We start from the raw sequence: 16,818 nt of genomic DNA on the forward strand, positions 1-16,818 counted from the left end.
TCATTTTACAGAACCTCCTAGCAGTTATCTGAACCAAGCAGTATCTTTTCCGTAGATTCCTTTTCTACATAGAAAAATGCAGAGTCAGTTTCTGTTCTTCACAAAAAAGAATACTACTGCATCGGTTCCAGGAAGTGGGATGCTCCAAACAACAGAACTAAAATGTGAATTGATTGAATAGAGGGGATAAAGTACAAGACTATAAGGAGCTCAGAGTTTTGAGCTGGAAAGTTGGTGACTCTTATTATATGGGTGTAAGAGATTTGGCGATTTCTTAAAGTGCTCACTAGGGTCACACAAGACCCTATCAGAAAGAAGTGCTTAAATTGAAGAAGGCCTATCTGAGAGTGAGAATAGAAGGGAAATAGGACTTTAATGGAAGAGGCTCTTTCTGTCTGCAGCCAATAATTTAAGTTATTAAGCATTCAATTACTTGAAACTGTTGGGCCAATATATGTTATTGTCTACTTCAGGATAAATTTAGTGATGGGAAGAGGTACGCAAGGATTAAGAAGTGTCTGGTAGAGACCCTGAGGATGTGAGGACATGGATGTAAAATGGACTCAGAATCAGTTTGAAGAGTCTTAGTTGAGGCTCCAGGTTTGTTGTTCAATGGAGTAAGCAGAGAACTAGGATTTAAAAATCATTTTGGGAAGTGAAAAATCACTCTGGGACAAGTTCCGATTATCCCAAGTTCCTTTGTAACAGCATCACCATACTCTTACCACTTTTCTTTAAATCTGAACATCATTTGCACAGAACTGTACTTTTAAGAATCTTAGATTTTTTTTTCATTCCATGATTCAAAGCTCAGAGACCTCAAAGTCATATTTTCAGTTTATTGACTGTTAGCTTCCATGTTTTACAAATAAAATACTTTATTAGCTTCTTTTATGGAATAATCTCAGAGTGTTTATTAATCTCATTGAGACAATAATCTCATTGTCTATCCAGAGAGAGAAACTGAGGCCCAGAGCCTTGATCAAGTCTGCATGGTGATCGAGAGCAGCTCCCAGACCGAGTACAGGCAACCCAAGTGTAAGCTGTTCCAGACTTTGTGGCTGGTGGTCAGCTGTCTGAGATAGGTACTAGATGTCCTGTCCTGGCTTTCTGCCTTTGGCTTTTATTACCCAATTGCAGCAAAGAGTGAGACACCTCACTGGACCGGCATTATCCATTTCGTCTGCTACACCACAGAGATGGAAAGCTATTCCAGGTAGCTCTTTGCTCTGAGCCTGTGCCTCCCACAGAGCAGGCTAAGTGCTTGGGAAGCCTCACTTCCTTATCTATCTCGCGGGTAGATGTGGGAGAAACATCACCAGGGAGTCGATCCGAGAAGAGTACAGATGTGTAGATGTCACAAGAAACTTGGGACTTGGGACCAAGTTCAGTGTTTATTTTGGCTCCTCCGTATTCCTTCAGAAAGTCCTTTCACTGGATCTGTGGTGTCAGCTCTCTGGGAGTGTCACGCTGGCATAGACTGTGATGGAGCTTGATTCCTGGGGGCAAAACAGAACAAGTCTATGGGTGGAGGGACCAGGACTGGGTTCAGAGGCTGCAAATGGAAACAGTGATGCTTAGAAAAAGGAAAGGGTCTCAAGAATCATGTAGCATTGCAACTTGCTCAGGGTCTGCCACAGCGGGGTATTGCTAGAGGTAGCACTCAGATTCCCAGACTGCCTGCTCACCCACAAGATGGGTTACAGCTCCCTTCAAGCATACGCATGTCATCAGGGAGACTAGGAGACCTGTCCCAGTCATCTGAGGACCTGCACTCAGTTTAGAGAAGCCAAAAGAGTTCTAAATTACTGAGCTTTAAAAAGGGGGGGATTAGTGAGACCCAAAGGGAGAAGGAAGAAGTGGTTCCGGCAAGAGAGGGATGGGGAAGAGATGAAGATTGTGGGCAAAGACCTCTCCCAGGGAGAGGAGATTCAAGAGTCTGAGACAGAAAGAGACAGGAATGAGGGAATTTAGGTGGTTTTGCTGTAAAATGTGAAATATACCGAGCGCTGTGTTTCTTCCCCAAGAAAATATCATTAAAAATCTACATTATTTATTAAAGCTTTTAAAGTCAGATTTATGTTTTTACTTCCCTTTGGATAAGAGAGTGGTCTGTGAATACACCTCAAGATGAAGACAAGGCATCCTCCCAAGCATTGCTGGGTATGTGTACAGTAGGAGCTTTGAGGAAAATGGGTAAATGTAGGCATTTCTGTGGCCTTTTGATCCTCCATTGTCTCCTAAAATGCTTTATTTGATAGGGCCCAACTAGAGCCAAGATTTTAGCCCAGAATTTACTTCTGTTCATTTAGTAAAAGGAAAGATTCCTGTCAAGTAAACTTAATCCATGCTGATCTTGCAATGGGGTAGAACAGGTGGGCCATGTGTCATACTCTCTTCTAGGCTTTACACCTATGCAGAGTTCTACTCCTAAATGTTCTGATTAAACAGGGCTGAATGGAGACTAGGCATGAGCATTTTTACAAAGCTCCCCTGGCAATTCTGTTATGCAGCTGGACTTGAGAACTCCCGGACTCAAGGTGTGATGCCTGAACTTAAATGTGCATCAGGATCACCAGGAGGATGTTGTTTTTTAACATGTAGGTACCTGGTTACCCACCATAGACATTCTGATTGAACAGAATCCTAGGTAGAAGGTCCTGGGAATCTTTATTTTTAACAAATATGTCAGTTGATTCTGATGTGACAGCTCTCAGAGAAACCCTGGTGAGCAGAGAGTGAGCAGAGACCCCATGTAAGCAGCCATGAGGGGTTTCCCGGAAGCCCTGCAATTGAGGCTGCAGATACTCCTTGCTACCTGCTTGCAAGGGCCTATGTCTTCCATTTCAGCTCTACACAGGTTCCACCCTTTCCCCTCCTCCACCTATTCCCTCTCTACAGAGCGGAAGCACAGAGCGATGCCTCACCTGGACGGGCTCTGGAACAGGCTCTGTGGCAGCAACGTAAATGGTGGTGCAGGGGTCCTGAGCTGGCAGAGAGTCAGGTTTCTTCTGAACAGACTACAAGGGAAGCAAAGAAAGCAGGCTATTAGCTGAGCAGCAAGTTATTTCCCATTCAACTTTCCCCATGGAGAAGCGTAGCATCAAGAAGTTATGAGTTAGAAAGCTCCTTGGAGTCATTTGGTCCAGCCTCCTTCCCAGGTGAAAATTCTCCCCCAAATTCCCTGGAACTCAATTCTCTGGGCTTTGCTCAGACTCCCCGAGTGACATCTTGGAGCTCACAGCCTTGTGAGGCAGCCTGATTCATCATTACCACTTCCCAGATGTTTTAAACATCTTCCTCACAGTGAACTGAAATTGGTGTGGTTCTTACATGGACAGCTGAAGGGAATGGGATTTTTATAGTATTTTAGTCTCACTCATATCACCCACAACATGCAGAGGTCCTGCTATTCCTCACTCTAATATGGTTTCTCATCAATTCTCTTTCCTGTCCAAATATTGAACTTAATAATAACCACACATGTGCAAGTGTGTTAAAGTTTACCAAGTTCTTCACATATATCTTCCCATTTGTCTCACAACCACTCTATGTGTTAAATACTGTTACTCACATTTTACAGATGAAGAGGCTAAAGCCCAGAAAGATTTAGTACTTTCTTAATGTGCTCATGCAAGAAGTATCAAAGCCAGGATTTTAACTTAAAATATCTTTTAACTTAAAGCGCATGTATTTTCCATTATACTGTTCTTCTTTGGTTACCCCAACTTATAATGACCTCTCCTTTACCTAAATTCCTCAGGTACCTAAAGTCTAATTCACACATTATGGCACTTAACTGTACACTGTATTTAAGACACTCTGATATATTTACACATCACTTCTCCAAACAGACCATCAATTCCTTGAGAAATAGCCTTTTTTTTTTTTTTTTTTTTTTTGCATTCCCCACAAAACAGTGCTAGGCACATAAGAACCTTCAGCTGATGTTTGTTAATGTTACTTAGAATGAATTAAAATCCACAATACCAGGATGAAGTCAGTGTAGGCATAAATTGAGACCCCGTCCCTCTAAGATGGAGACGACATATCTTATGCCTGGAAAGTCATCTTTTCAACACACTTGGGGGTACTGGTGTAGGATAATGCTATTCTCTGCCTTTCCTGGACATAGAACAAGCCTTAAAACTGAAGCACATGGGTGATAATGGGAGAGAACTTGGAATCTTGTCATCTGATGGAAGAGATAAGGAATTGGAAAACTTTACTGGAGGAAAGAAGATTCAAGGTGGGACATGATCTTTCTCTTCATATAGCTAATGGGTTGCCATGTAGAAGAGGAATTACATTTGTTCTGTACGGTCTGTCAGCTTTAGACCAAGTTTGGAATTTTTAGGGTAATATTTTGGTTCAATATAATGAAGATCTTTCTAATAGTAAGAAGTGCTCAAATGTGGGATGAATTACCTTGAGAGGCAGTGAATTTCCCATTACTGGAAGTGCTTGGGGTAGAGCAGGGCTTCTCACACTTTAATGTGCGTATGAATTACCTGAAATCTTGTTAGAAGTCTGGTTCTATTTCAGAAGATCTGGGGTGGGGCCTGACTTTTTGCATTTCTAATTAGGTCCCAGGTAATGCTTTTAGTAAAAAGGTCCTTTTAGTAAAAAGGAGCTAGCCAGCACTTTGGAAGTAATGTTGCAGAAGGTAATTCAAGGAGTGATTGGGTAAAATTAAAGAAGATCTAAATAAAGGAAAGGATATATCATTTTGTGAATTGAAAGACTCAATAGGAAAACATATATGGTCTTCTGAAATTGATCAATGAAGTTCTAATTAAAATTCCAGCAGGATTTTAAGGAGGATTTTTACAAACTGAATCTAAAATATATAGATGAAAATGCAAAGGACCAAAAACGGCCAAGAACTTGAGGAACAAGGACAAGTAAGAAGATTTGTTTTACCAGATGTCAAACTTGTAATAAATCTGCAATCACAGATTTGTTAAGACAGTATGGTTCTGGTGCAATTGTAAAGAAATAAACCAATGGAGCAGAATAGAGAACTTCAAAATAGATCCACACACAGATGGATTTATAATGAGGTGGCACTGCAGTGGGACAAGGACAGTTTTTAAATATAAATAGTCAATAGGATATCCATATGGAAAAAAACAAAACTTGACCCCTCTCACACCACACTCAAAAAATCATTTTCAGGTGCATAGCAGATATAAGTTGAAAAGATAAACCATACAGTTTTTGGAAGATGATAGAAGGATATCTTCATACCTGGGAGTAGAGAAAGATTTCTTAACAGGAATACAAAAAGTGTTATCTTTTTATAACACAAAGGAAGAGATGATGAAATTGTTCTACACTAAAATTGAGAACTTTCCTTTATCAAAATGTATCTTTGAGAAATTGCAGATGCAAGCCACAAGATGGGTGAAGGTATTTGCTAAAATATAACTGCTAAAAATATTTAAAGGCCTTATAATAATCCCACCCAAAACAGACTGAAACACAAGGGAAAATTGGCGAGAGATTTAACAGTCACTTTAAGAAAGAGGATATTTATACAGCCAATAAACATATGAAAAATTGTTCAACTTTCTTAATAATTAGAGGAATGCAAAATGGAACTATAAAAAGACACATCCAAAAGAATGACTAAAATTTAAAAGACCAATAACACCAAGTTTTGATTAGAATGTGTAGCAACTGAAACTCCTGTATGCAGTTGCAAGAAAGTAAATTGGTACACTCACTTTGAAAAACAGTTTGGCCTTATCTAATCAATTTGAGGATATGCATACTCTATGACTTAGCAATTCTACCTTTAGATATATCCCCAACAAAAATATGTGCACATATCTACCAAGAAGCACACATATGAATATGAATGTAAATAGCTGCAATTTTCATAATAGCTTCAGACTGGAAATAACACAAATGTCCATCAGTAGTCAACTGGAAAAATAAACTCTTGTATATGTATACATTGATATTCCATAAAGCAATGAAACTGAACACATTATATCTAAGCTCAAAGACATGCATGAATCTCATAAAAGGTAATATTGAGCAAAAGAAACCGTACACAGGAGGAAAAATGCTATAAGATTCCATTTTTATAAAGTCCAAAGAAAAAAAAAAGAGTAAACTATATTTTCAGGAAATCAGGATAGGGAATCTTTGGGGAGGAGAGAGAAGATAGTGATTAGGAGGCACACAAGGAGGTCTTCTGGGGGTGGGGCCAATGTTCTTTTCCTTGATCTGGGTGGTAGTTTTATGGTCCTAGAAGACTCAGTACTGAAAGATATAATTTCTCCTCAAATAGATCTGCAGATTCAATGTAATCCTAATAGGATTTTTCCCCTTTCTGTGATACTTGAGAAGCTGATTCGAAAATACATATGAAAGTACAAAGGGACAAAAATAGCCAAAAACTCTTGAAGAAAAACAAGGTGGGGAGACTTGCTTTACTAGGTATCAAGATGGGGTAATTCATTGAGCTGACATTTATACATTGTGCACTTTTTGGTATGGATGTCATACTGTACAGTAAAAAGAGGGATGCTAGCAACATGGGATAGAATAGATAGGGAAGGCACCATGGTTAAGTTGAACCTGATTACCTAAATGTGTATATGCAAAAGAGGTTGCTCTTGGGACTCATATATTTAAATGGAGTTTGGTTCTCAACGGTGGTCATGGCCTGTGTAATAAACCCTCCAGGCCACTAGGGGACAGCAGAAAGAAAGGCTTTGTCCAAGAGTTTATATCGGGTTATCAGAAATGCATTTACTGTCATCTGATGCAATTTTCCAAAGTGCTAATCAAAGCTGTCTTTACCTTCACATCTTTTACTCAGGAATTTGCCTTCCCCTACACCCTGAATGGCCATATTCTGGCCTATACATCACCTAGAATTGCCTTCATGTCTGAAAAACTATAATATCTTCATATCTAGCCATCATTCTTTAGCCTCCCTCTTACTTCTAACTTATCTGCTCCTCAACTTCATCATGACTCTAGTTTTTTTAAATCCATCTCTTCTGTTTCAGCCCAACCATCACTCCGTCACAGTTTTGCTTTCATCTGCTGCCTACATACCATCTTCCATCTCACCAACCACTCTCTAGGCAGAATCCTCAAGATCTTCCTTCCTTGTCTCTTTGATGTTTGCAAACTCTTAAGCGTGGATCAGACCAATATATCACACAATAGCCTTTCTCAATCTTCCCCTCTCTCCTCAAGCCAGCACCCTTCTCCATAGAGAAGGAAAGAGTTTGATAACAGAGAACTGTAGACTCCTAGAATGCCAGAGCTGGAAGGAGTCATACATCACGTGTTTCTAGCTTCCTCAGTTGTTCCTAAGAAGAAACAGATGACCAGAAAATTACCCAGTGTTTCCCATTGTTTCAAATAATAAATACTCCCATCTAACACCGAAGTTAATGTGCTTTTAGAGAGCTCTTGTTCTTGACTTCTGCTTTCCTAATTTCCTCCGCTTCAGAACCCATGTAGAACCATGAATGTCAGACATGCAAAGTGAACTGAATGGTCAGGGATTCCATGGGAAACATGACAGGTCCACCCCAGACAAAGACAGTATAGGACTTACACCTGATTTCTGGACTTGGGCATAGATAGTAAGGCTTTTTGCTTCCATTGTTGGCTGGTAATTGTCTGTTTTACCTGGGGAAAAGAAACCATAGTGGTTATCTCCCTCTGGTCCCCAGCACGAACTCTCTGCTCAGACCTGTCTGGTCTTTACCCCCCATTGCACACCCACCTTCCCCAGAAGTACCACAGGAACAAAGCACTGAGTCCCAAACCCCATGCACATTTGTCATATAACATTAGGTTAGTTACTTGATCTCTCTTGGCCTATTTCCCTATCTGTAAAATGGGATTGAAATACCTGCCTCATAGGGCTGTTGTGATGATTACATGATATATTACTTGTAAAGTGTTTAGAACAGTGCCTGGCACATAGTGTTAGGTGTAATTGTTAGGTGTAATTGATATGCCATTCAATTATTTTGATCTCTATTGTTTGATGTGCATATCCGATCTCCTAATAGAATTCTAAGTTCTTTAGGGGCAGGGCAAGTTATTTATACCTCTTTTGAATTCTTCAGCTCATAGCATGTTGTTTCATTCACAGCTTTCTCACCTCCCTGTTTCTGGGGGACTTGGTGTATGTGTAGGTGGAACGGGTGTAAGAGAGATGATCTGCCTGGGACTATTTGGAATAAAGCTGCAATGTCATTCTAATGCCTACCATCTATTTTTGCTCAGAGCCTAGGCTCTCTGGAAATTAATATGTTGCTGAACATTTAAATTTTTAACCAGTTTTAAAATTTTTTCTTTTTAAATTATAGGAATAATTCATTCTTGTTACAAAAATTTAAATAATAGAGAGTAAAAAGTATGTCCTCCTTCCCCCATTAACCAGTACAATTTCATTCTCAGAAGTAATTGCTTTTAACAGTTTGATGTATATCCTTCCAGATCAGCTCTGAACAATAGAACATCATCTTTGATGATGGAAAGGTTCAATATTTGCAGTCTAATATGGTAGCTGCAAGCCACAAGTGACTACTGAGCACTTGAACTGTGGCTAATGCAACCAAGAAACTGAATTTTAAATTGTTTTTAATTCTATGAAGAAGAATGTATATATATGTATAACTGAATCACTCTGCTGTACAGCAGAAATTAACACAACATGGTAAATCAACTCTACTTCAATAAAATTTTTTTTAAATTGTGTTTAATTCTAATTAATTTAAATTTAAACAGCCACATGTGGCTGATGACTACCATATTAGATGTGCAGTTCTGGACACTTGCTATACTTATACAGATATTTCTTCTGCAAATACAGTCATTCCATACACTTCTCTGTAACTTGACCTTTTCACTTAAAATGTGTAGAGGACATTTTCCATGCTAGTGCAGTAGACCTATCTCATTCTTTCTAATGTTTTGTGGTATTCTTTGGATATATCATGTAGCAGTGAGAAGGATGGAGGGTAAAAAAACAGATGGGGGGCTTCCCTGGTGGCGCAGTGGTTGGGAGTCTGCCTGCCAATGCAGGGGACGCGGGTTCAGGCCTTGGTCTGGGAGGATCCCACATGCCGCGGAGCGTCTGGGCCCGTGAGCCACAACTACTGAGCCTGCGCGTCTGGAGCCTGTGCTCCGCAACGAGAGAGGCCGCGATAGTGAGAGGCCCTCGCACCGTGATGAGGAGTGGCCCCCGCTTGCCGCAACTGGAGAAAGCCCTCGCACGGAAACGAAGACCCAGCACAGCCATAAATAAATAAATAAATAAATAAATAAATAAATAAATAAATAAATAAATAAATAAAACAAAAAAAAACAGATGGGAGCAGGGAGGCCTGTTTTGGGACTATTGCAAAGTCCAGGCAAAAGCAATGGAAACTTGACTCAGAGGAAATCACATGAAGTCTTTAGGGTAGACATTTTAACACCAATTAATTTATTCTGTTAAAAAACTAGGAGCATGTCTCTGAGGGAATAGCACTTAGGAGAGGTATATTTTTATTTGGAAGGGAAAGGCCTTGTATGTATGTACGTGATGAAGGTGGTGGAAGGTGCTGCATGAGGGTGTGACACTTAGGAAGGAAATGATGGGCAGCCGCTGGGAAGCTCAAAGAATTCAAAAAAGCCAACGTATGGTTTTCCTGTGCATGTGTGGGCGTGGAGTATCTGCCTGGTGGTTCCAACTTCACTTTTTTGGTCAGGGTTGATAACTGGCTGAGGATGCGTGTGTGTGTGTGGTGGGAGGGATAGGGAGGGAGGATGGGGTTTGGGGTGATCAGAGGAGATAAGAGGGGGCACAAGTTAGTTCTGTGAAATACATCCTTCGGTTCAAAACCATGAATGTTTGCACAGTCAGAAGCCCCCACTCAGCACTGTCCTAGGTGTTGTAGGGGAACAAATAGTGTAGAGAACAGACCTCGGTCCTTAAGGACTTTTTGTCTTTCAGGTCAGCTCAAGCTGAAAATTACAATTGAGGGGACAGTCCTAAATGGTCAGAGAGATGGACAAAGCAAGGCTGGATGTTGCTGCTCAAAAAGACCACTGGATCAAGATAATTCAGTCTCGGGGCTTCCCTGGTGGCGCAGTGGTTGAGAGTCCGCCTGCCAATGCAGGGGACACGGGTTCGGGCCCTGGTCTGGGAAGATCCCACATGCCGCGGAGCGGCTGGGCCCGTGAGCCACAACTACTGAGCCTGCGCGTCTGGAGCCTGTGCTCCGCAACAAGAGAGGCCGCGATAGTGAGGGGTCCTCGCACCGCGATGAGGAGTGGCCCCCACTTGCCGCAGCTAGAGAAAGCCCTCACACAGAAACGAAGACCCAACACAGCCATAAATAAATAAAAATTAAAATGGAGATTTCTTTAAAAAAAAAAAAAAAAAGATAATTCAGTCTCATGATTTTTTCCCCCAATGCAGGAACAGGTTTTCAAGAGCCAGCTCAACTCTAGTCACTGAGGCCTTAGGATCTAATGAAAAAGATCTTGACCTTAGAATTGAGGCATCCACCTTCTAGCTCTCATTAGCTGTGTGGCATTGGACAACATGTCATCTCAGTGGGTCTCTTCTCTTACCATGACTGTAAAATGAAAGCATAGTCGGTCTAGTATCCTTTTCAGCTCTCATCAGAGGCATAAAGTTGTCTTATGTTACGCTAACCTCAAGTACTTTAAATCTGCTCTAAGTGCCCTTCCCAGATCCTTCCAGTGCTGCCCTCTGCTGGCAATAGGGATTAAATATTGATGCCTACATTAAGAGATTAATCTTTCTGTGTGTGTGTGTGTGTGTGTGTGTGTGTGTATGTAACTATCCATCTATTTGTCCATCTCTCATCCATCATCTATCCATGGAAGCCACCGTGTTCAGTGCTTTCAGTGTATTGACTTATGGATCCCCAAAACAATACCATGAAGTACATAATATTATTCCCATTTTGCAGATTTGTTTGCATTTCGTTTGATCACAGAGCTTGTCAGTGTCAAAGTCTGCATTTGAATGCTAAAAATCTATGTTCTGATCTAGTGTATCTCCTGGACACGAAATTTCCAGAGAGTCCATTTGAAAACCTTCAGAGTCAGGCTGCATTCTGGAGGTGACACCATTAGAAGTTGGCAACAGAATCTCTTGAGCAAAGTCTTATGGGGGTACAGCAATTAAGTATAAGTTTTTCCCACAGACTTATCCCGCAGGGTTTTGTATATTCCTGGCTTACAAGGAATACACGGTGATTAGAAACAAGGATGGGTACATGTGTTGGGAAAAGTAGTAGAGAATTGTAGTGGGGTGGGGAGCACTATTCCCTTCAGAGACAACCATGTGATGAGCAGAATGTAGTTGAGGAAAGAGTGGGGGTTAGGATCCCAGGACCTTCACTAGCTGGGTTAATGCGGGTATGTTAATCTCAGTTTTCTCATCACTGGTACTTCACTGCTTCCTTATTGTCTAAGACAAACGTGGTTGCCCTGGCCCATCCCCATAGACTCTCATCATGATTTCTGTCTGCATTGACACACTCCTCCCACTCCTCTCCAGCTACCTCTTAGATGGAGGAAATGAGACAAAGTAGGTGGCTTGCTATGACCTAGATTTTTTTTACATAAGCAAAACCAACATCAGAGTGCTGAGACAGGGCTTTTCCAAGAAGGTTATATGTGGAGAACACTGATCTACTTGAGAATGAGATCGGCCATCAGATCTGTGGTGTGAGGATCAAGTTCTATTCTCCCCATGGGAAGACCAGCCCAGGGATCTGTCCTGATCGTGGGGCAGGACCTTCTGATGCTAATGTGGGTGGGTGGTGGGTAGTGTGGCTGAGGGGAGCACACTGCCCTGGATATTGAATCATAGGACAACTTGGAGGAGAGGCCAGGAGATACTAACTCTAAGCATTGAAACTGCAAGGGAGTAATTGGGCCCTAATGGTGTCAGTCTACCCTGGGTAACTTTCCATAACTAGTTTGGCTTTAAGTGACCACATGAATTGCACACTTGTCCAAGGTGAGTCAGAATTTGTGCTAAAATGGTAGTAAAGTGTGTTCTCTCTGTCTTCTGATAACCTGTGGGCCTTCCTAGAGGAACACACCCTGGTAGTTGGGACACATAGTTGCAGTTCTGATTCCCTCACCAACCAGCTGGGTGACTTTGCAGGAGTCAGCCTCTCTGTGCCTTGGTTACCCCATTGCTAAGTCACATAGAAACAACTATACCCTCCTCTTCTCAGAGGGATATTGTAAGCATAAAAAGAAAATATAGGGACTTCCCTGGTGTCACAGTGGTTAAGAATCCGCCCGCCAAGGCAGGGGAAATGGGTTCAAGCCCTGGTCTGGGAAGATCCCACATGCCGTGGAGCAACTAAGCCTGCGCGCCACAACTACTGAGCCTGCACTCTAGAGCCTGCGAGCCACAACTACTGAAGCCCGCACACCTAGAGCCTGTGCTCCGCAACAAGAAAAGCCACTGCAATGAGAAGCCCGCGCATTGCAACGAAGAGTAACCCGCGCTCGCCGCAACTAGAGAAAGCCCGTGCACGGCAACGAAGACCAAACGGAACCAAAAATAAATAAAATAATTAATTAAAAAAAAAGAAATTATAGAAAGGTTTCAACCCTTGGGTAAAAGCATCCTTTTTATTAGTCAGTAGTTATAACTTTTCTTGAACAAGATTCAAGGGTCCTCTGTATTCTGCTCCTAGTGAATATTTTAAGCTTCTTATCTGGATCCCTTCAGCATCATGTACACACCTCTGCTGCAGTGTTAGTCATACTGAATTTAAATTATCTGTGTCATGTCTCCCATGTTAAATACCTGTGGTTCATCTATCTTTTTATCCCCACAGACTAGTGTGGTGGGATCAAGCAAGACATGTTGAATGAAACTGAATTGAACAAGATCCCAGGATAGGTTTATGTAGTGTTTTTGCAAAAGCGTTCCCTGCAGAAAGCCACAGTGGTGAGAGCAAGTGTTTGTGGTGAAAGGTCCCCTGCTTACCACAGGGAGTCTGATAAGAATCTATTGTCACCTACCTCTTCTTCTCAACAGTAGTATTACCACTTGCAGAATCATGATGACACCAACGATGACCCCTAAGAAGAGCCCAGCATACAGTCCCCATTGTCTTGATTCTGAAAAAAAAGTCAAAGGGCAGTCTCAAAAGTGCTGTGAGTTTAAAAACATCCCATGCAGAAGTGGGGAGACCTAGCCTCATGTTTTCTGTCTACGTTCTTTCTCAAGGGAGACATTCGTTCTTATGGTTTTAGAGGTCAGCTTTAGACCACTGAAGAGCTCCAGATCTGTTTTCTTATCCCAATTTCTCTCACTACTTTTGACTTTCATACTCCTAATTTCTTTAAAGATTCTTCTATTCAAATGTTTTATTTTTCACTTCACTTTAGACAGTTTACCACATGACTAAAATTAAACTTATCTTTGTTTTTTCTAAGTCAACTTCTCTGCTCAGTTTCTCTGTTTTTAAATTTCTAATGTGTCCTGTATCCATTTTGGTAGAAAGAGCACGATGGCTCCATGTGCTGTCCCCATACTCCCACACCATTCTCATGAGACACTGGGAGGAAGGAGGATCTACTTATGTTTTTTTTAAAAATAAACATAATAGTGCTATTATTGTCCTTCCATGCAAATAACTGTATTGAAGCCACTAGACCTGAACTGAAAGAAAGTCATGTAGTTTTCCTCTGAATCTGTCCTGTGTTTAATATTAGCACTAGAGTACATCACCCAGGCTAAAAATCAGAGAGTCAGTTTTCATTGTTTTTTCTTCTTTGCTCCCTTTACCAAATCCTTCTGAACCAGGAGCAGCACTTTGGAAAACAGTGGACGAGACCTCTTACCCCAGTAAATAAGACGTTTAGCTCAATAAGATAATAAGAGACAACTATTGAGCATTTACAATGGGCCAGGCTTTTTTTTTTTTTAGTGTATCTTGTTTAGTAATATATTTAATCCTCACAAAAATCCTATGAGGTAGATACTCTTATTACTCCCATTTTATGGATAAGGAAGCTGGCACAGAGATCCTCAAGAACTAGAGGCTGGTCTAGGAGTAGAAACATGGCTGAATACTGAAGACAGACTTCTTGGAGAGTCAGGGAGACTTATGGGCTTGGGGTAAGTTACACCAGAGTAATTAACGGTGGGGGACAACCTGAAGCACCACTAGGGTTCTAAGTAATAGCATGCACGTTCTAAATAGAATAATACCAGGAGGTAACATTAATGTGTAAGGGTAACTTATAAGGATGGTTTTGCAATCAGCCTGCTTGTTGTTGAACTTATGATGGATTTGTTGGGAAGAAACTGAAAGGAAGAAATAGGTAGGGTACAAAGGGGTAGGGTGCTTGCAGACACAATTCAGATGTTTACAGAGTTAACCAAAGATACAGACTAAAGTCTCAACAAATTGATGAAACGCACCCCACCAAGATCCAAGTGGGCCTTCAGCCTGTTAGATAACCAGAAGTTGCCTCCTGGGTTTGAAAATATTCTCTTTTTCTTTCTAGGCGTTTCACACATCGTCATCCCAGGGAATCTCACTGAACTGGGTTTGTAAAGATCTTGATGATAGAGTTTCTTCCCAGAATTAAACATGTTTTAACCCTGCCAGATACCAACTTCAGCAGTCATTTGACCCCTGATCAAAAAAGCTAGGGGGCAAGCAGAGAGTTGTAGTAAGACTCCTGAATTTATATAAAGCATGAAATAAGAGCACAAAATCACTGCTGAGGCTGGAATTGCCCTGTGAGCAGCTGTACCCTGAGTAACCACTCTGAATGGCTTATGGTTGCTGAGAGTCCACTTCACAGGTGTGTGTGTGTGTGTGTGTGTGTGTGTGTGTGTGTGTGTGTTGTCCAAGAAACAGTGAGAGACTGATTATTCAGATTGATGTTGCCAGCACCAGAAACCCATGGAGAAAGCTTTCAGATCCTAAGATAAAGAATCAGAGCCAGAAGCCTAAGTACCAGCAGGTTTCATCAGCACATGGAACTGACCCAGCAAATAGTTATAGTAGCATTTTATATTTCAAGACTATTTCCTCTTTTTTCTTCCTTCATGTATTTTGAGACCTTCTAAAACAATGGTTAATTTAAGAACAAACACTGCAACTATTTAGGTCATTAAAAAAAATACTAGTTCTCTCAAATTTCATACAGATAAAAATAAAATAAAACCAACAAGGTGGTGCATCTAAAACTAGAAAATAGCAAAATAAATAAATACATAGATACATACATAAAATAAAATTAGGAAATAGCAGATGACATAAGTGCATCTGTAACACTTCTGCCAAGTGAGACTTTTTCCTGTTGCTGACAGCTCAGCTGCCCACCTACTCACATAAACTAAAAATGATGGGGACATATTACTGGCCCAGAGGACACAATGACACCAGCCCTCTCTTTCTTTTCAGGGTCTCAGGAGGATGAAAACTATCTGTTCCACTTGTCCTATGACATACATGACCAGCTTCGGCCAGTCCAGCCAGATCTGAGAGGCAACCTGGCCACAGTCCTGAAAGATATTTCAGAAGTCCAAGTTTTCTCCTAGTCTTTGGATACAAAGTAATATGAATCTACTGGAGGATTTAAGTTACAGGACCATAGACTTTTGTAACCTTAGAGGAACTGTAGTGCTTATCTCACCCAGCTCACTAATTTTATGTTGAGGAAACTGAGACTCAGACAAATGTACCTAGAGTCACAGAAGAAGGTGATGGTTGAGCCAGGTGACATAAGACCTGCAGAATTTATAGTCTGTCTTTTAGCCTGTGGTGGTGAGGCCTCCATATGGAAAACAGCAGAAGGCTGGGGTGCCTGGGAGACCTCGTGAGTCAAAAGCCCTCTGAGGTGCCAACTAGTCCCTTCACCATCTTCCATCCAACACCTGTGCATGTGCTCGGTCCTCTATTCTCCCTCCCGCTGCACCTTCAGCGGTCCACCACACCCCCCGTCCCCGCTGAGTCCTGACCCCCCCCCCCAGGTCAATCTTACTTCCTCTGTGTGACTTTTCCTGACCATTCCAGCTCCCATTCTTCCCTCCCCCTTGGACTCTGAAGCACCCTGGTTTATGTCCTACATCTTAGAATTATCTCTGCTGTGGAGACTATTTTCAGTGAGGGCATTTGGAGCCAGACAGATGGATTCAAATTCTGGGTCTACCACTTGACAGCTCTGTGACCTCAGATAGGCTGCTCCTACTCTCTGGGGCCCCTGTTTCCTCATCTGCAAAATGAACATAAAAATATTCAGTTCACAGAGCTGTTCTGATGAACCAATGAAATAATGTATGGAAAGTGCTCAGAGCAATGCCTGCAATCCAGCACGTGGTGAATAAATGTCAGCTCCACTTGCCTCAATTCTCTAACTAGCTGCTAGGGTCTTGGAGGCCAGAGACCACCTCTTTACTTCTTTTGCAGCTCTCTTACTACTTGACACATAGAGGTCCTTGGTAAATTCTTGCTGGTTGATTATAAGGACAAGGAGATAGGTTTGATCTCAAGTCCAGAGGGGTCCCTTCACTGATGTTCAGGGATGCTTCAGCACCATCATGGCATTTGCTTATGACTTAATTTCTCTATCTGTCTACCAGGTCCAAATATTTCTACACTTGTTGTTCATCTTTTTGGTGCTCTTATTCAATTATGATATGTATATGGAAACTAAATGTCAGAGACTCTAGGCTGTCAGGAATTTGGGTAAATATGGACAAAATGCTACTTTTACAGCTTGTTGGGGTCAGGCTGCCCATGATTTCTGTAATTTCTGGGAATAACT

At 41.5% G+C, this 16,818-nt stretch overlaps 1 protein-coding gene across 1 annotated transcript in view; it reads right to left on the reverse strand.

Annotated features, from left to right (window-relative positions):
• Nucleotides 1-1,448: 1,448 nt before the first annotated feature.
• Nucleotides 1,449-16,818, reverse strand: part of SLAMF1 (signaling lymphocytic activation molecule family member 1) — a 33,094-nt gene continuing 17,724 nt past the window's right edge. The window contains exons 4-7 of the mRNA XM_059902782.1: nucleotides 13,054-13,152; nucleotides 7,589-7,662; nucleotides 2,928-3,020; nucleotides 1,449-1,499 (exon numbers count right to left, since the gene is read on the reverse strand). Coding sequence (XP_059758765.1) covers nucleotides 1,449-1,499; nucleotides 2,928-3,020; nucleotides 7,589-7,662; nucleotides 13,054-13,152 — 317 coding nt within the window. The remainder of the gene's footprint in view (nucleotides 1,500-2,927; nucleotides 3,021-7,588; nucleotides 7,663-13,053; nucleotides 13,153-16,818) is intronic.

Source organism: Balaenoptera ricei, chromosome 1, assembly GCF_028023285.1.
Source record: "Balaenoptera ricei isolate mBalRic1 chromosome 1, mBalRic1.hap2, whole genome shotgun sequence".
NCBI lineage: Eukaryota > Metazoa > Chordata > Mammalia > Artiodactyla > Balaenopteridae > Balaenoptera > Balaenoptera ricei.